At 43.5% G+C, this 20634-nt stretch overlaps 1 protein-coding gene across 10 annotated transcripts in view; it reads left to right on the plus strand.

Annotated features, from left to right (window-relative positions):
• Nucleotides 1-20634, plus strand: part of DLG1 (discs large MAGUK scaffold protein 1) — a 228090-nt gene that overhangs the window by 21697 nt on the left and 185759 nt on the right. For all 10 annotated transcript variants that reach the window (XM_027848791.1, XM_027848793.1, XM_027848795.1 and 7 more), the window contains exon 3: nt 6791-6957. In XM_027848791.1, coding sequence (XP_027704592.1) covers nt 6791-6957 — 167 coding nt within the window. The remainder of the gene's footprint in view (nt 1-6790; nt 6958-20634) is intronic.

Below are 20634 nucleotides of genomic sequence, written 5' to 3' on the forward strand. Positions count from 1 at the left end.
TTTTCACATTAGTCATGTTGTAAGGAAGAATTAGAACCAACAGGAGGAATGACAGGAAAGAGGAAACAAAACAAAACAGAAGAAAAAAAGAGCAAATAGTATGCTTCCGTGTGCATTCAAACTCCATAGTTCTTTCTTTGGATGTAGATAGCATTTTCCATGGTGAGACTTTTGGAGATGTCTTAGATCCTTGCATTGCTGAGAAGGGCTAAGTCTGTCAAATTTAGTCATCGCACAGTGTGGCTGTTACTGTGTACAACGTTCTCTTGGTTTTGCTCACTTCACTCAGCATCATTCCATACAAGTCTTTCCAGGTTTTTCTGAAGTCTGCCTTTGTTATAGCGCAATAGTATTCCACCATTCATATACTGCAACTTGTTCAGTCATTCCCCAAATGATGGGCATCCTCTCAATTTCCACTTCTTTGCCACCACAAAAAGAGCTGCTATAAATATTTTTGTACATGTGGGTCCTTTTCCCATTTTTATGATCTCTTTGGGATATAGCCCTAGAAGTGCTATTGCTGGGTCCAAGGGCTGTAGCGCTTTGGGCATAGTTCCAAATTGCTCTCCAGAATGGTTGGATCATTTCACAACTCCACCAGCAATGCATTAGTGTTCCAATTTTCCCACATTTTCTCCAGCATTTATCATTTTCCTGTTTTGTCACGTTGGCCAATCTGATAGGTGTGATGTGGTACCGCAGAGTTGTTTTAGAGCATTTTTTCATATGACCATAGATGACTTTAATTTCTTCATCTGAGAGGAACTTACCTTCTCATGTACTTGTATCAGTCTACACCACATAATGTAAATACATACAAAGTAGTTAAATACAAGGTCATTTGGGAGTGAGAGCACTAAGGCTTTCTGGAGGAGCTGGTGCTTGGGCTGTGTCTCAGAGCGATAGAGGGAGCGATTCCATGATTGAGGGATGGAAAATGCAAAGGCACAGATGTGAGAGGCGGCATGCTGTTCCCGAGGAACACGAAACGCATCAGTTTGGTTGGATGGTAGAGTTCAGAAGGGCAAGGCCATAGAAGCCACTGAAGACTGAGTAGGGGAGTCATGTGGTCAGATGTGTACAGAGACTGATTGTAGTGGGGACAGCTGAGAGCTGTAGAGGGCTTGAAAGAAAAGGCTGCAGGAGAGAGATATGGAGATTGGGAGAGCGGTCACAATCTTCATCTCCTCTCTTACTCATGCTAGTGGACTGAGTCTTCCTCCAGTACCTTGACCGCTGAGCTCCACAAGCAAAAATGAGCATATCCTAGATCTTGCCATCGCTTGTACCACTTCCAGGATCAAGAATTCTGAAATCCCCTCATCTGACCATCATTTGTTGGCTTTCCTCCTCACCCTCAGCCCTTCCTTACACAACCCTACTCTTTGTCCTCACTGGGACCTCTGATCCCTCCAGATGATTCTCTCCCAGGCCATCTCCCCTTCACTAGCCATTCTCCAACCTCTCTTGACCGCTTGGTGAACCAATCCAGCCCTACCTTGTCTTCTCTTGAATCCCTCACTCTTTTATCCTATCCCTGATTGCACCCAGCCAAGCCTCAGCTTCGGTTCTCTCGCAACATTTGTCACCTTTGCTCCTGCACACTGCTGAATGAAGGAAGAGAAAATCATGCAATTGTTTGGACTGGGTCAGCTGCGGGTTTCTGTTTCACAGCCTCATATGGGCCCTCACTGCTGTGAGGCATTCCTTTTACTCCTGTATTAGCTCAGAATCTCACTCTCTACCGAGGCTCTTCCAGACCTTCTCATTTCTTCTCCTCAAACCTCCTCCAGCTCTCTCTCCCCCTCCTCTCAGTTGAGACCATTCACCACGAGCTCCCCCTTGTCCCCTCTTCCTCATCTCCTGTCACTCACATGCCTTCCACCCCACCCCTCTCTCTTCCTCCTCCCCTGTCTCACATGATGAAGTGGCCTTACTCGCTACCAAGGCCAGCCTCTGCCTGCACAAGTGATTCCCTTCCAGCCCATCTCCTCCAGCAAATTGCCCCCTCTGTCACCTTCAGTCTCTCACTTACCTTCAATCTCTCCCACTCTGCTGGGAATCCCCCCCATTCTGATAAAACCCTCTCTTGGATCTTTTCATACTTGCTAACATCATCCTGTATCTCATCTGCCTTTTGTGGCTAAACTCCTTGAGAAGGTATCTACACTAGGCCCCTCCACTATCTTTCCTCTCCCTGTGCTTAACTTCTCACAGTCTGACTTCTGACCTCATCATTCCACAGTGATCTGTTAATCCAGTGGTTTTTTCTCAGTCCTCATTCTCCTATACATGTCTGCTGCCTTTGACTCTGTCGATCAGCCTCTCCTCCTTGAAACTCTCTTCCCTCTAGGTTTTTGGGATTCCCCACTCTCTCCTGGTTCTCCGCCTCCATCTCTGATTGCTCTTCTGTCTCCTTTGCTGGATGGTGCTCCAGGTCATAACCTCTAATTGTAGGTGTCCCTCAGGGCCCACCATGGACCCTCTTCTCTTCTTCCTCTATACCACTTCACTTGGTAATTTCATCAACTTCCTTGGATTTAATTACCATCTCTATGCTGGTGATTGTCAAATATTCCTATCCTGTCCTGAATTTTCTGCTGACCTCGAATTTTGCATCTCCAAATGCCTTTCTGACATCTTGAACTGGATGTCCAGTAGACATCTTTTTTTTCCTCCCACAATTATTCCATAAAACAAGCATTTCCATACCAAAGTATAGTAAAAAAAACAAAAAGCATGATTGCACATGAAATTGCAAATCTATTATGTGCAACTTGCTATTCCTTTTAAATATATAATAGTTATCATGTAAATTTATTTTTTCTTTTTTCTACAGTAGACATCTTAAACTCAACATAACCACAACAGAACTCATTCTGTTTCTCCCTAAACCCTCCCCTGCTCCAGCCTTATCTATTTCTGTAGAGAGCAACATTGTCCTGCCAATTCCACAGGCTTCCAGCTTAGGGGTCATCCTGTAGTCCTCACTTTTTCTCACCCCTCATATCCAGTATGGTGCCAAGGCCTGTCAGTTGTACCATCTCTTGAATATACCCTCTTCTCTCCTTTGCCTCTGCCTCCACCCTGGTGCAGGGTCTCATCACTGCACACTTGCACCACTGCAGTAGCTGCTGCTAGGTCTGCCTGCTTTAAGTCCTTCCCCTGTCTCTGAAAGCCCCCCCTTCTCCTTCCCTCCCATGCCTGGAATGCTTTCCTTCCTCTGGTCCCACTAGGCACTTCTCTGGCTACCTTTAAATCCCAGCTAATATCCCCCTTCTACAAGGAGCCTTCTCCAACCTCTCTTAATTGCAGTATCTTGCCTCTGCTAATTATTTCCTATTTATCCTGTATACTTATTCTCACTTCGTAAATTTTTTTTTTCCCTTATTTTGCAGCTGGGGAAATGGAGGCAAACGGAGGTTAAGGCACTTGTCTACCTAGGGTCACACAGCTAGTAAGTGTTTGAGGCCAGATTTGAACTCCAGTCCTTTAGACTCTAGGCCCACTGTGCTGCTTAGCTGCTGCCTTTAGGCAATTACTGGTGTAAGGAGTCATTATTCTACAAAAACTCCTGGGAAAACTGGAAAGCAAGGTAAAGGATATTAAGATGCAGCATTCGAAGGAAGTAATTGAAACTATCAGCAACTATATGAAAAAATGCTCCAAATCACTAATAATGAGAGAAACTCTTATTCCTGCATCTCTGAGGTTCCACTGTGAAGCTGGCTGTGCCAACCAAAAAGAAAACCAGTGCTGGAGGGACTATGGGAAAACGGGCACAAGAATGCCCTGTTAGTGCAGGTCTCTGGCAGTTCTAGCCATCCTGGGCAGCAGTCATTTAGGAGCTATGCCTCATATCCTTTGATCTAGTGATATCACTACTAGGCTTGTGCTCCCAAGAGGTCAAAGAAAGAAGAAGAGGACGGTGATATATAAAAAAATATTTATAGAAATTTTTATTAGTAGCAAAAAACTGGAAATCAAGGGAGTTCTTACCTGTTGGGGAATTTTGCTATGCACATTTTGCTATGTATGTCATGGGGTATTATTTCACATAAGAAATGATGAAATAGTTTTAAAGAAAACTGGGATGACCTGATGAAGAACCAAGCAGCAGAACCAGAAGACCAGTTTATATGTGAACAACATTATAAAGAAGAACCAATTTGGTAGACTTTAGAGCTCTGAACAGCATAATCACAAATTCTGTTTCCATGAGATGGAAGATGAAGTGTGCTGCTCACATTCTGACAGAGGATGAATAGACTCAAAATGCAGAGGGAGGCACCCAGGCTTTTTGGATTTGATGAATTAGGGAATTTGCTTTCCTTGACTGTGCATATTTGTCATGAGGGTTTTCTTTTTCTTAAATGTGAGGGAAGGGAGAGAAAATAAATGCTTATAAAAAATAAAAAGGAATCCCTGGTCTAACCAAAATAATATCAGTAAAAAAGGAAAGCTAATGCTGAATTTGAGGTGTTGAGATTGAGATATTTCTGGGATATGCGGGTTGAAATATCCAGCGGACCATTGGTGATATGAGACTTAAGTTCTGGGGAGAGATTCTGACTGGGTGTGTGGATCTGGGAACCTGCAGATGATTGTGAGACACCTGAGAATTCATGAGATTGCCGAGAGAGGATGTGGAAGGAGAAGAGGGCCTCAGACAGAACCTTGGGGACTCCTGGGGATGATTATTCACCAGCCAAGATTGTCAGCAAAGAGCTGTGAGACCAGTGGGAGAACCAGGAGAGAGGAGTTTCCTGAAAGAGGAGAGACTGTCTATGAAGACTGGAGCGGGGGGGGGGGGGAGATTCGGGGGGGGGCAGTCTGAAGTGGATGGTACAGAAGGTTGAGAAGAATGAGGACCTAGAAGAAATGGGCAGGCTTGGCAGTGAACGGATCTTTGTAAGATTTCAGTGTCAGGCAGAATGTAAAAGGATGAGGAGGATGTGAGAGGCAGTGAGTGTAGACAGTTTTTCAAGGAGTTTGGCAGCTAAGAGAAAAGGGATACATAGAGATTCAGGGGATAGCAGAGTCTAATGAAGGGTTTTTAAAGATGGGAGAGAGGCTTCTGTTTGGAGGCAGTAGGAACGCAGCTAGCAGATGGGAAAGGGTTGGGGATGGGGGATCAGAGAAGAGAGGGAGAAAGAATGAGTATGATTGAGATTGCGTTTTGCTGGAGAAAGCTGCAGGGAACATGTAGAGAAGTGGAGGAGAAGACACCCTCTTTGTCAGTCTGGAGGAAAGGAGGAGAGAGTGAGAGATGATGCCAACAGGTTTGGGGATGGAGAGGACAGAGGAGGGAGCCCCTGCCAAATCACCTCATTTTCTTAGGGTCCTAGTCTTGTGAGTAGGTGGGTGGGGGAAGAACACAGTGTGGAAGATTTGAGGAGAGAAGAGAATATTTGGAATCACTTTCTGGTGGAATGAGATCAAGAATCAGGGAGAAGTAAATGGATTGCTTTAATGCATCAAGGGGCTGTTTGAGCTGCCTGTCTTTGACCAGCACAGTCATGAGACTTTCTCCAACTCTGTTTAGAAGCCGAGCAGAGGAGTCAGATGGTGAGAGTATTCCAGGGCTATGGTTTGGCAAGAGATGAGCAGAACTTGATGTGGCCTTCATTTTGCTAGCCATAGAATCTTGATTAGAAAGGGAGGAAAGTGAAATGGGAGCAGAGCTAATGAATGAATGACCTGACAGACACAGATAGGTGAAGGGATTGGAAGGTTAGATGAGGCAGGGACTGGCTTTTACCTCTCTGTGTCCCCAGCGCTTAACACAGTGCCTGGCACATAGTAGGCTCTTAATACATGTTCAGTGAGTTGAGATACATTGAAAGGTATGGGCATAGAAGAAGGTTAGGCCTGGGCAGAGCTGGAAGGAGAAGTCTTGGTCAGATAGGGGAATGTGGGTTATGGTAATTCACTCGTTTATTTTAATTAATTTTTTTTAAATGAGCAATTTTCTCTTCCTCTCACCTTCAGCCCACTGTAGCCGAAATCATTCCTTCTTTCCATCCCTTTCTGTCTACCAGTTGCCTTCAAAAATGCCTTTCTCTCTTCTCCTTAAAAACCCTTGACCCTGAAAGGTGGAGGGCCACACCTTTTGGGTCACCTTATTTCACAGCCACGGAACCATCCTCAGATCCGTGCTCCCCCAGATCCAGTCAGTGGCCAAGGCTTGTTAGCCCCCTTCTCTCCACTCCCCAGGCCATTGGCCTGTTTCAGGCTCTGGTCATCTCTTGCCTGTACTGTTGCCTCCAGTCTCCCCTCCCATCCACCCTCCACCCACCTTCCACATTGTCCACATCTACCCATGTCACTGGCCTTTATCCTCTTATTTCTTCCATATTGTTTAGAGTAAGAATGTCAACACTGTAGGATTCAGTTCTAGGTACTCACATTTAGGGGGCTAGGGCCTCCAGCAGTGTGTAAAGTTTTTGAGATTCAGAAAACGGAGCCATTTTTAGCTCCTACTGTTCTCTTGACTGGCATCCTAGTGCATTGGTTCCTTGCCCGTACTTAACTGGACTGGTCAATGGAAGACAAACTTGTTGGGCCTTCAGTAATCTGTAGGCAGGTGCTTCTGCGCCCTTATGAGAAAATGACGGAGGACCTTTGATTTTAACAAGTAGATGGGCCATTTGTCACAGTTTCTGAGTGAGAATGTTTCTTTATTTCTATGCTCTTGTGCTATTGCCTAGGTTAAGTAGACAATAAATAATCTCCTTTAATGATCTGTTATTACATATCTTATTTTCTTTCCCTTTCCTATTTCTAGATATTCAAGAATTTTATGAAGTGACCTTACTGGATAACCCAAAATGTATTGATCATTCACAGCAGTCTGAACCAGTCCGGCCTGTGAATACATGGGAATTTTCCAGCCTTCCAAGTACTACTGTGACAACAGACACACCACCCAGCAGCCTTAGCCCAAGTATAGAGGTAAGATTTTTTAAAAGTGTTTTTTTTAAAGTCCATTTAACCAGACTACCAAGTTTTCAGATTTTATTATAATAGTTTTTTTTTTTTCTCTCAGACTGATTCATGTAAGAGCTGGGTCATTTATAAATTTGAATTTTTCAAAATAGTTTTGTGTGTGTGTATATGTGTGTGTGTTTGGATTTGGACTGAACCTTTCATTTCATTGGTAGAATAAAGCTTCTTCCAAGGAAACTCTCCCCAATCTAGGTTGGCTCCTGCTCTGAACCTTGGTCGTGGAGCGTTGTCTGGGTTCTAAGAAGTTAGGTGGCTTGTCCAGGGTCGCAGGCCTCAAATCCATCTCTTTATCTTCTCTACCATATGACAGTGTCTTTGTGATACAGAGAAGAAAGTGGAATTGAACCAATTTTTGGTGTTCCAGCTCTCCACTCTTTTGGCGGCCCCTTTGTAAACCATTTCTGAATAGTTTATGACTTAGAGGAATAGTGAGTTTTTGTATTTCAAGTCAAGTGTTTCTGAAGTTCGTACTGTGTTCTAGGAAAGAGACAACATCGTCCCTTCCCTTGAGGACCTTTCTTTTTCTTGGGGGGTAGTAATGACATGGATGAAATAGACTCATTCCAGCTTGTTTTGCCTGAGACTCTTTCTTCTCCTGGATCCTCCTCCTTCTTAGGACTGTCTTTCTGTGCCAGCTTGTTTTTCTGTTGAGTTTGATGTAGTTCTGTGCCAAACTCTGTGTGTGTATTCATCCCGCCTTTGCCTGGTCTAGGTAAGAAAGAGGTTCCTTCAGTGCCTCCTTTCCCAGGCCCTTCCTGCATTTGGAAAATAGCAAGTTTCATGCCTTTCTTCCTCATTTCTAGGCTGATATATTCCTTTTACCCTTATTCCTTTCTCTCCTTCTTAAAGTCCTTAGAACAGAACCCAGCCCCTCCCAGGACGTTTGTTTTTCTTACTGAGCTTCTCCAATGTCCTTTGACAACATTAAGGTTTTATGGGGACACAAGTGAGTTTGCCTTTCTTTGTTTTGAGCTCTTGTATTGAAAAGTTCTTCCTGAGCTCTTGGTCCGGAATGCTTCGGTTTGGGCTGCAGGGCCCTTTTGGCCCCCCTGGAGGATCATCGATACTGCTTTGCAAGGCAAACTGTTCTCTGTTAATAGCCCTCTCTCTTTTACTGTTTCAGATGTTGTATTTCTTGTACGAGTAGAAGTTGCCAGCTCTTGTGGGATCCTGACTCTTGTTTCTTGGTACTTGAACTATTTTTTTCCAGATGCTTGCAGTGTTTTTCCTTTGTTGTGGGAGGCCTGATTTTGGATATGACATTATTAGGACTGTTATTTTTGGGGTTTCTTTCAGGAAGTGATGAGTGGATTCTTTGTATTGTCACTTTGCCTTCTAGTTCTAAGAGATCTGGGTAGTTTTCATTTATGATTTCTTGCAATACAATGTTCAAGTTTTTGGTTTTTTTTTTTAATCAGGGTTTTCAGAGAACCAGGTAATTCTTAAAATTTAAATTAAATTTAAAATTAAAAAAAAGTTCTTTTTTAAAAAAATAAGCTTTTGTTATTGTCTTCAAATTTTTTTATATCATCATAGTTATCACCAGTATTCCTCCCCTTCTTAGAAAACCATCCCATAAAACAAATAGTATTTTTTTAATTAATTAAATTTGATTTATCAACCATCACTTCCATAAGCTTTTGAGTTTTAAATTTTTCTCCCCCCTCCACAAGACGGCACACAATCTGACATAGGCTATAGATATACATTCCTATTAAATCTATTTTCACATTAGTCAGGTTGTAAGGAAGAATTAGAACCAATAGGAGGAACCACAAAAAAGAAGAAACAAAACACAACAGAAGGAAAAAAATATAGCAAATAGTATGCTTCCGTGTGCATTCAAACTCCATAGTTCTTTCCTGGATGTGGATAGCATTTTCCATGGTGAGACTTTTGGAGATGTCTTAGATCCTTGCATTGCTGAGAAGGGCTAAGTCTGTCAAATTTAGTCATCGCACAGTGTGGCTGTTACTGTGTACAACGTTCTCTTGGTTTTGCTCACTTCACTCAGCATCATTCCATACAAGTCTTTCCAGGTTTTTTTGAAGTCTGCCTTTGTTATAGCGCAATAGTATTCCACCGTTCATATACTGCAACTTGTTCAGCCATTCCCCAAATGATGGGCATCCTCTCAATTTCCACTTCTTTGCCACCACAAGAAGAGCTGCTATAAATATTTTTGTACATGTGGGTCCTTTTCCCATTTTTATGATCTCTTTGGGATGTAGGCCTAGAAGTGCTATTGCTGGGTCAAAGGGTATGCACATTTTTATAGCCCTTTAAGCATAGTTCCAAATTGCTCTCCAGAATGGTTGGATCATTTCACAACTCCACCAGCAATGCATTGGTGTTCCAATTTTCCCACATCTTCTCCAACATTTATCATTTTCCTGTTTTGTCATGTTAGCCAATCTGATAGGTGTGATGTGGTACCTCAGAGTTGTTTTGATTTGCATTTCTCTAATCAATAGTGATTTAGAGCACAAATAGTATTTTTTAAAGAGGAAAAAAACTCAGTACAACTGATCTAGACATTGATAAAGTCCAAAAACATGCACAAATGTGTAACACCTGTGAACCTCCTACCTCCACAAAGGGGAAATTTGGGGATGTCCTCTCAGGTCTCTTTGTTCAAGTCACGATTGATTTTTAGGATTTTGTTACATTTTCTTTTGAGTATGTTTGCACACACATGTTATTTATTTGTTTTTTAGCATTTATTTTTTAAATTTCCGTTCCAAATTCTCTCCCTCCAGCAGAGTCCTGCCTCCCCTACCCTCACACTTCTTCCTTCCCAAGAAGGCAAGCAGTACAATACCCATTATATAGTCACATTTACTTTTGATTTTGGGGGTGTGTGGTCCTTCCATTCACATTTTTGTTGTAGACTTTGTGTCTGTTTTTTTTCCTTGGCTCTGCTGATTTCATTCTGCATCAGTTCTGTAGAACTTTTCTTGCTTCTCTGTATTCGTCCCATAAGCCACTTCTTACAGCAGTCACATTCCATTCCACTCACATACTACAGTTTAACCATTCCCTAATTTATGGGCATCTATTTTGTTTCCAAAGTGCTGCAACAAAATATTTTGGTGTATTTGGGGACTTTGTTCTCATCAGTGTCTTCCTTTGGGTATAAGCCTAGTACTGGAGATTCAGTTCAAAGGGTATGGACATTTTAGTCACTTTATTTGCATAATTTCACATTACTTTACAAAATAGTTGCATCACCGACAATGTACTAGTGTGCGTGGACCAGTGAGATAATAATTATAAAGCATTTAGAACAGTGCCCAGTGAATACTAGTGATTGCCCTATAAATGGTGGCTTCTTCGTCATCCTCATCCTCATCGTTCCACAGCCCCTCCTACACTGACTGTGAATGATTCTTAAATGATCTCTCCTTGGCCTTTTTTCAGTCATTTGATTGAATTTTAATATCTGTTGGTGACATTGATTTATGATTGATCCATTTTACCTTGTAGAGAATCTGATTCTTGAGTAAAACTTGCCATTTTCTGTTCTAAGGTGTTGTTGAGTCATTTCAGTCAGATGTGACTCTTTGTGACCCCCCCCCCCCCCCGGGGTTTTCTTGGCAGAGATACTGGAGTGGTTGGCCATTTCCTTCTTCAGTCCATTTTACAGGTGAGGAAACTGAGGCCAACAGGGTTACGTGTCTTGCCCAGAGTCTCCCAGAGTCATCCGGATAGGAAGTGTCTGAGGCCGCATTTGAACTCGGGTCTTCCTGACTCCAGGCCTGGCGCTTTGTGCACTGTGGCGCTCCCTGGCTCCCTAAGCTGTTCTCCTCCTAATTCTTGCCTCCAGAATTTTCATCTAACTTTCTGATGACTTGTTTGATTGCTTCTGCATTGTTTGTGTAATCCTTGTGGGAAATCCATTTTTTTTCCTTTGAGTCTTTGCTCATTGTTTAAGGACTTACACCTTTTAGGTTAGATTTTCAGGCATCTCTAGATCTATTACTTTTGTTACTGGTTGGTGTTTCCTGGTATTTACTCATCTTTCCAGCGTTAGTTCCTGAACTGGGGCTTTGTGCTAGGGAAGGCTTTTGGGTGAGGTCATTGGCCCTTGCTCACAAGAACCCTGGATTACCTTGGTTCCAGTGGTGATCGCCACTTCCTGGGTCTTTGCTGCGTCTTTGGGGCCCTCTGTGACATCTCTGGATGGAGGGATAAGGAGGTGCTCTTTCCCTGGGCTTCCCTGGTCCCTCCTGTGAGGCTTTCTGGTTGTTTGGCCTGCCATTCTGGCCAGAAGTTGATACTTTTCTTTGATTGTATTGTCTTTCTTATATTTATATATTTTGTGTTTCACTGATGAGTATTACTCTTTGGTTACTTCATTTACTATTTTTCTGTGCTCTTAGACTTTCCATTTCCCTCTGCTGATGCATCGCTGGTTTTAGATCATTTATGTCAGAGTATTGTAGTTTATTTTGTACGTGTCTCTTTTTCTCTAGATCGGGGGAGTGGTGCTTAACTGTACTCAGGAATCTCTGGGGCCACTTAGTGACTTGGAAAACCACATATTAACATCTGTTTTCTGATGTATTTTTATTTATTTTGACAAGTGTCCTTCACTTCCATTTTAATCTGGTTCACTTGGTGTGTTTGACTTCCTCCGTTCTGGATCACAGGGCTTGCCCATACCTTGGGAAATGCGATTTCTTATTAAGGACAGTCCGTCAGCTTTCCGTCTTGCCCCCTACTTCATTTGCCTTTTGGTCAATTCGTTTGGCCCCTTTCATCTCTGTGGTAGCTGCCTTTGGGAGTCGTTCTCCACCGCTGCAGTCCTTTTGGACTTGTGGATTTTTTAGTGTTGTGTCTGCAAAGCCCAAAGAAAACACTGGTTCTGTCAGCAAGTGGAGGAGCAAGTCCCTTCCTTCATCGCGGATTGTGTGCGCCGTCAGATGTGGTTGAAGCACGGCCGGTTTTCCTTTTCCTTTTTGGTTTTATTCTCTGGCTCACTTAGTAGTGGAGGAGTGAAGGGATCTAGTTGGAATTGTGGTGTGAGAAAGTATTAATAGGTTTTTTCAAAAGAGGGTTTTCTAAAGAAAGTGCTGTTCTACGTTATTTAAAAGCTTGCTGTCAGGTCATTTTCAGTCCTCTCCAACTCTCTGTGACTCGGTTTGGGGTTTTCTTGGCAAAGATGCTGGAGTGCTTTGTCGTTTCCTTCTCCAGCTCATTTTACAGATGAGACAGCTGAAGCAAACGGTCAAGTGACTTGTCCAGGGTCACCCAGCTAGGAAGTGTCTGAGGCCGGATTTGAACTCAGGGAGATGAGTCTTCCCGACTCCACGCCTGTCACTCCATCCACTGTGTCACCTACTTGCACCATTTAAAAACGGAGGTCATCAAAATCTTAGGGGCAGCTAGGTGGCACAGTGGATAGAAAACTAGGCCTGGAACCTGGAAGACTTGAGTTCAAATACAGCCTCTGACACTTCAGCTGAGTGACCGTGGGCAATACATGTTACCTGTTTGCCTCAGTTTCCTTATCTGTAAAATGAGGATAATAATAGCACCTATCTCCCAGGATTTTTGTGAGGATCAAATGAGATAATTGTAAAGTGCTTAGCCCAGGCCTGGCACATAGTAGGTGCTGTGTAAATATTAGCTGCTGTTGTTGTTGTTACTAGGAATACTTTAACCTGGGAACTTTGAAACCTAGCTATGATATTCCTCTAACCTTTCCTTTGGGAGTGTCTTTCAGATGGTGATTGGTAGATTTTTTTCTATTTCTGCTTTACCTTCTTGTTCTAGAACATCAGGGCAATTTCTGTAATATTGATAATTTCTGTAATATTGTAGCAAGATTCTTTTTTTTTTCTTTAATCATACTGTTTAGTAGATTTTGGTTCAGTTTCAGGATCACCTTCCATAATATCTGGAGGAGTCCTAAAGTGAAATACCTTGAGTATCTATATGGACCACTGGGGTGTTGAATCTTTAGCACCTTCAGGAGCCAGTTAAAGTGCCCCCCTCCTCCTTGAAGCCTTTTCGGGGTATTGCCAGTTAGTGTTCCTTCAGCCCCCAGCAAAACTCCCTTGTATGTCCTTTAAATTTTACTTCAAGTCTTGGTGGCCTTGTGGCTAGAGAGCTGGCTTCCAAGCCAGAAGATCCAGCTTCAGGCTCTGCCTCTGACGCAGATGACATGCTTGATGTGGAACAAACTAATTAACCTCTTAGTGCTCCAGTAGAAATGGGGTCCCTTCAGGCTGCAGATTGACTTAGCTTTAAATTTGATATGATCCCAGTTTGATTGTTATTTATTTTGTTAAATATTTCCTAAGTACATTTTCATCTAGCCACTCAGGTCACTGGGTTTGCCACCTGTGCTCTGGGCAGTTCTCTTAAGACTAGAAGTGGTGGGGAAGTGTTTCCTTACCTTGGGTGTCTTCCTCTAGGAATTCCCTGGCCCTGGCCTCTTTTAACTTTACGGTTTTTTATATTTATTTATCTTTATTTACATTTTCCCCAGTAGAATATAAGTTCTTGAGAATAGGGTCTGTTCTATTTTTGTCTTTGTCCTTAACATCTTTCCTAGTGTCTTACTGCTTGTTGTATGAAGATGAATGCTGTGGAGGAGATTCAGTCTGAAATTCTGTGCATGTGTAGTACACACTCGGTGATTCTTAGCTGTTAACATTATGATATTGCTGTCTGGCTGACTTGAGAGACGATGTCACCGACAGCAGTGGTGAAACCTGAAAGAAGTTTATGAATGAGATTTTAGGGAAAAGAAAGGCTTCTTTTTGGACAGGCTGAGATCAAGGTACTTTTGAGCCACCCGGATGGAGAGTTCCTGTCAGCAGAGATCACAGAATCACACAGTTGGAGAGTTGGACTGTTCCCCAGGGGCCGTTGAGGCCGAGCCATTCTTGTAAAGACGCTGCACAGCAGCATCCCTGACAGTGGGCGTTGAGCCTGTGCCCTCTCCCCACGATTGTCCGCCCCACTCGGGGACAGCACGCAGTCCAGGTCAGGGTTGGGAAGTTTCTCCTGACGTTGACCTCTTTGTAACTCTGACTGCTTGCTTCTGGTTTTGCTTTGGGGAGGATGGTTAACAGAATAAATGCCATCTCTTCTCTGCTTGGCAGTCGGTCATCAGATCCTCAAAAACAGCTCATCGTGCTACTTCTGTATTCCTAGGGCTCTACTGCCCAGTGTCGCGTAAGCCATACTTCCGTGGAGTTCCCTGACCTTGTGGTCCACTAAATTATCAGATCTTCAGAACAGTTACTGTCTATAAACACTCCTTTTCCTTCTTAGGAAGTTTGGGGGTTTTTGTGTACCCAAGTTCAAGACTTAGCATGTATCCTTAAGGCATTTTATATATTCAATCCTTTGCTTTTGGAAAGAAGGGAAGAAGTGTTTATTAAGTACCTACTATGTGCCAGGCATTGTGCTGAAACCCTTTACAAATTTCATTTCATTGCATCCTCAACAAGCCTGGGAGGTGGGTGCTATTCTTTTTCTTCTTCCCATTTCGGTGTTGAGGACACCAAGCAGACAAATGAACCCCTTGCCCAAGGTCACACAAGTGTCTGAGGCTGGATTTGGACTGGGGTATTCCTGCTCCAGGCCTGGTGTTTTATGTACTGTGGCACTCCCTAGAAGCCTCAGATCAGACCAGACCATCTCTGTTTCTCTGCTTAAGTTTTAAAGAATATAGCTCCATTTTCAGGGAGTGACTTTTTGTTTGAATCTTTATGACTCAACAGCATCATTGAATAGACTGACCTTCATAATAACATGACTAAGGACTGAAAATCTCACGATTGCCTCACTGTAAGGTTAATATCCCAGTTAAGGTTTTTTTTTGGTACTAGAAAGTGAGAAGGAAAACAGTTCTAAATGTCATTCAGATTCCAAAGTACAGAGGAAAGGGATGAATTTACTTTTCTTTCATGGAGGTTTTGTACAACCTACTCTTATGGCATTTTCCCAAATGGCAAGTACATGCTAAGCAGAGATTTTAGAACTGTTAAGTGAACTAAAAAAGACTGAATCTCATGTACTGTGGCATTGAAGAAATGACTGTCACTGTCTTAATTTAATTTCCCTGTCAAGAAAACAATATTTCATAGGGACTTTGTGACTATCTGCCTCAATTTTGAAGATTTTGCACAATTAAAAAAATTTGCATCAGAACTGTTTTTGGAAGCTGGCTGGTGAAATGTACTTTTAAAGTTACTTCTAGAGGGACGCAGTCAAGATGGTGAAGAAAAGGCTCACCCGAGCTCTACCTCAGATCCCTCCAAACACCTTTAAATAATGACGTTAAACAAATTCTGGAAACAAACCCACAAAAGGATGGGGTGAAACAATTTTCTAGCCCAAGACATCTTAGAAGATCAGCAGGAAAGGTGTGTTGCACCTGGGTGAGAATGGAGCTCAGTCCAGCACAGACCTGGCCCCAGCAAACCAGGAGCAGACCTTGAGAGTGACTGAATCAGTAGCATCAGTGGCTGCTTCCAGAGCTCTCAGCCCACAGATGGCAAGGGGGTCAAACAACTGGTCAGAAGGAGATTTACAGGGGTCTCTTTGCTAGCACTGAGGCAGGCCTCTGTTGCTTTGCCCGTACTCAGATCCAGGTCGCAGTCCTGGGTGGCAGTCCCAGGGCGAGGAGGAGCACTGGCACATCAGAGCTTGTGGCCACAGGGGACCGGGGTCCCTCCTCATAGTACTAGGGCAGAAGGGAGTTCTTGTGCTCACTCACAGGCCAGGAGACGAGTAGATAACTCTCCTTAGATCATACCACCTTGGAAGAACGGAAAACTTCCAGGTCCCTACAAGCATCTCTGAAAACAGCAGCACAAAAGCCCTGAAGCTTGGGACAGTGCACCCTCCACTCTGAAAGCATGACCCTACTTTAACAAAGAGTTAAAAGTGAAGAAATAGGCTGGAAAAAAGAGCAAACAACTGAAAAAATGCTGACTATAGAAAGTTACTATGGTGACAAGGAAGGTCAAAACACACATTTAGAAAAAGATAACAGAGGGGCCCCTAGGTGGTACAGTGGATAGAGCACCGGCCCTGGAGTCAGGAGGACCTGATTTCAAACCCGGCCTCAGACACATAACACTTACTAGCTGTGTGACCCTGGGCAAGTCACTTAACCCCATTGCCTAGCAAAAAAACAAAAGAAAAAAGAAAAAAAAAGAAAAAAAAGAAAGAAAAAGATAACAGAGTCAAAGCTCCTACATCCAGAGCCTCCAAGAAAAATATGAATTGGTCTCAGGCCAAGGAAGAATTCAGAAAGGATCTTGAAGACCAAGTAAGAGAGGTAGAGGAAGAATTGGGAAGAGAAATGAGAATGATGTAAGAAAATCATAAAAAAAAAAAGTCATCAGCTTGGTAAAGGAGACAAAAAAATACTGAAGAAAATAACACCTTAGGGGCAACTAGGTGGCGCAGTGGATAGAGCACTGGCCCTGAAGTCAGTAGGACATGAGTTCAAATCCAGTCTCAGACATATGGTATTCACTAACTGTGTGACCCTGGGCAAGTCACTTAAGCCCATTGCCTTACCGAAAAAAAAAAGAGAGAGAGAGAGAATAACACTTAGACTGGGCTAAATGGTAAAAGAGGTCCAAAAAGCCAGTGAGGAGAAGAATGCCTGGCAAAGCCGAATCGACCAAATAGAAAAAGATACATAAAGTTACTTGTAAGTGACTGCCAAGTTAATATTGTGTCAGGCCTTGTATTTTTCACCAGGCAACCAGAGGAAGAGTGCTTGCCACAGAAAGGTCAGGAACCCTTAGGATAGTGACTGGTGAATGCTGGATTAGGAGGAGTTTGAAGACCTGGGTTTGAATCCTGCTTCTTCCGGCTTTCTTCATCTAAGGGCTTCATAAATACTTGTTGAATTGATTAGATTTTTTGACAGTGGGCAAGTTATCTAACCTCTCTTGTCCTGGATGTCCTCTGTCCTCTGTCCCTTAGTGGTCTGTGTCATCAGCTCCCGTGGGCTCCGTTCTTACCTGTATGCTGCCAGTGCATGTGCCCCAGGCGTCTCAAACCTGACGTCCCAGACACATTCCTTCACTTTATCTTCAGACTGTTCCTGCTTCCCAGCTATTTTTCCCCCTTTCATTCAGAAGTCTTTTTTATTTTTTTTTAAATTTTTTAATTTTTTTATTTTTAACATGTGTTTTTGAAACTTTGGGTTACAAATTTTTTCCCTTCCTCCCTCCCCACCCACCCTCATTGAAAAGGCAAGCACCTCGATACAGGTTATAGATGTGTAGACATGCAAAACACTTTCATAGTAGTCATGTTGTGAAAAGCTAGGTATGTTTCCCTTCATCCTATCCTACCCCCCATTTATTCGATTCTCCCTTTTGACCCTGTCCCTCCTCAGAAGTGTTTGTTTCTGATTATCCCCTCCCCCAATCTGCCCTCCCCTCTATCAACCCCCTGCTCTCTTGTCCACTTCCCCCCTTATTTTCCTGTAGGGTAAGGTAGATTTCCATACCCCATTGTGTATGTTATTCCCTCCTTAAGCCAAATCCTATGAGAATAAGATTCACTCATTCCCTCTCACCTTCCCCCATTTCCCTTCCACTGTAAAAGCCTTTTCTTGTCTGTTTCATGTGAGATAATTTACCCCATTCTACTTCTCCCTTTCTCCTTCTCCCAGTATAATCCTCTCTCACCCCTTAATTTTATTTTCCAGATATCACCGCTTCATCTTCAACTCACCCTATGCCTTCCATCTATCTATCTATCTATCTATACATACATACATACATATAATTTTTTTCCCTCCCACTTCCCTAATACTGACAGAGGACTCATGAGTTACAAATATCATTTTTCCCCGCAGGAATGTAAACAGTTCAACCTTAATAAGTCTCTTATGATATCTCTTTCCTGTTTACCTCTTCCATGTTTCCCTTGAGTCTTGTGTTTGAAAGCCAAATTTTATATTCAGCTCTGGTCTTTTCCTCAGGAATGCTTGAAAGTCCCCTATTTCATTGAATGACCATTTTTTACCCAGACAGATTATACTCAGTTTTGATGGGTAGGTGATTCTCGGTTGTAATCCTATCTCCTTTGCCCTCCAGAATATCATACTCCATGCCCTGCGGTCCCTTAATGTAGAAGCTGTTAAATCTTGTGTTATCTTGATTGTGTTTCCATAATACTTGAATTGTTTCTTTCTGGCTGTCTGCAATATTTTCTCCTTGACCTGGGAATTCTGGAATTTGGCTACAATATTCCTAGGAGTTTTCCTTTGGGGATCTCTTTCAAGAGGTGATCAGTGGATTATTTCAATTTCTGTTTTGCCCTCTGGTTCTAAAATATCAGGGCAGTTTTCCTTGAAAATTTCTTGAAAGATGATGTCTAGGTTCTTTTTTCAGTCATGGCTGTCCGTTAGTTCGATAATTTTTAAATTCTCTCTCCTGGATCTGTTTTCCAGGTCAGTTGTTTTTCCAGTGAGATATTTTACATTCTCTTCTATTTTTTCATTCTTTTGAATTTGTTTTACAGTGTCTTGATTTCTCATAAAGTCACTAGCTTCCAATTGCTCTATTCTAATTTTTAAGGAAGTATTTTCTTCAGTAACCTTTTGGACTTCCTTTTCCATTTGGCCAGTTTTGCTTTTTAGGGCATTCTTCTCCTCATTGACTTTTTGGACCTCTTTTGCCATTTGGGTTAGGCTATTTTTAAGGTGTTATTTTCTTCAGTATTTTTTGGGGTCTCCTTTAACATCACTCTCAGTTTTTCCTCTACTTCTCTTACTTGCTTCTCAAAATCCTTTTTGAGCTCTTCCATGGCCTGGGACCAATTCGAATTTTTTTTGGAGGCTTTGAATGTAGGAGCTTTGGCTTCATTGTCTTCTTCTGGTTGTATGTTTTGATCTTCTTTGTCATCAAAGTAAGAAAATTTAGTCTGACTCTTTTTGCATTGCTTGTTCATGGTGCCAACCAATTACTTGAGTTATAAACTCTTTGTTAAGGTAGGGGTCTGTTTCCAGTGTGGAGAATGTATTTTTTGCGGCTGTGTTTCAGAGATACTTCTAGGGACCTGTAAATTTTCAGTTCTTCCAAGGTGCTATGATCAGGGGCGAGGTGTTTACTCCTTTCCTGTCCTGTGCTCTGCTCACAAGCACTCTTTCCTGTCTTGTAACTTGAGGAGGATTTCCTCTCTATAGCCACTACAAGCTCCACCCCGCCAGCGCTCCTCCTCGCCCCAGGACTGCCACCCAGAACTGTGACCCAGATCCAAGCAAAGCAAGAGAATCCTGCACCAGCAGAGAGATCCCTTCTATCCCCGCTCAGTCTGTGGGCCAGAAGCTCAGGAGGCAGACGCCGCCCCAGGGCTGAGCTCGGGGAATGGGACTCAGACCCCTCGCTTCTCTCTCACTGAAGAAACAGACTTTTCCCACTGACCTTCTAAGTTGTCTTTGGCCTTCGTGGGTTGAGAAGTCTGGAAATCACCACAGCTGCCCGTGATTCAGTCCTCTGAGGCCTGCTCCAGGGTCGCTGTGCCCTGTGCGCCCATTCTGAACTGCATTCCTCTGCCAGTCCGGCGCGATACACCTTTCTGATCAACCATGCAGGTTGTCTTGGGCTTTGTCTTTTTGTGGGTTCTGCTGCTTAGAATTTGTTTAGAGCTGTTTTTTATAGGTATTTGGAGGGGTTTGGGGGCCAGCTCAAGCACGTCACTGCTTTTACTCCTCCATCTTGGCTCTGCTCTCCCTTCCCAGCTTTCTTGAGAGGATTGAGGGCCCAGCAGTCATCCCCCAGTCCCCCGTGTCCACACGCTCTGTGTCCTCCTTGTCTCTTCACTGTCACTCCCCACGCACCTCCGGGTTGCTCTCCTCCCCTCTTCCTTGGCCTATGGCATCGCCTCATCATTGGTGTCCCTTCTCTGATCCATCTTCCCCTCCGTCGTCAGAGGACTTCTCCCAAAGGGCAGCTCTGACCATGTCACACTTCCTGCCACCTCTTGACTTCTCAGCTTCTTACTTCTCGCTCTCTTAGCCTCCATAACCTGTGTCACCTTAGCTTTCCAGCCTCCTTATACTTGCTTTCTTAGACTTTGGCCTTCCTTGCCGTTCCTCACTGTCTGTGCCTTTATATTGACTCTGCTGCCCAGAACGTGCCGCTCTTCATCTTGTGTTCCTGTGACACCTCTCTCAGCCTGGCTTCTGGGAGACAGGTGGCTCTCCTCCTTGCCTTTGTTCTGGCATCTCCATCCCCAGCAGGGAGCCCCCATGGTCCTTCTCACTCTTTGGCTAATCTCTGGGGAGCAAACCTGCTTGGGTGTCCCAAAGAGGAAAGTATTTCTCCCGGGATCCTGCTGGGAATGCGGGTCCCCGTCCCCACCCCACCCCCCTTAGCAAAAATCTTGAAAACCCATCTAGGCTCAGGGCTTCTTTTCTACTTTCCTCCCCCATTCATGGGGCCTCTGTCCTCTTCTCTGAGCACATGCTCTGGCCTGATGGGTTTGGTTATCATCTCTGTCCACGTGACTACCAAGTCTGCCTGACAAACCCATCTTATTCCCAGCCCCAGTCTGGGATCTACAGGTGTCTGCTGGAATTCTTCGGCCACAGGCTCCTAGTCTTTCTGCCGCCTCCTCCTTCCTCCTCTC

Source organism: Vombatus ursinus, unplaced genomic scaffold, assembly GCF_900497805.2.
Source record: "Vombatus ursinus unplaced genomic scaffold, bare-nosed wombat genome assembly UNPS02006874.1, whole genome shotgun sequence".
Classification (NCBI taxonomy): domain Eukaryota; kingdom Metazoa; phylum Chordata; class Mammalia; order Diprotodontia; family Vombatidae; genus Vombatus; species Vombatus ursinus.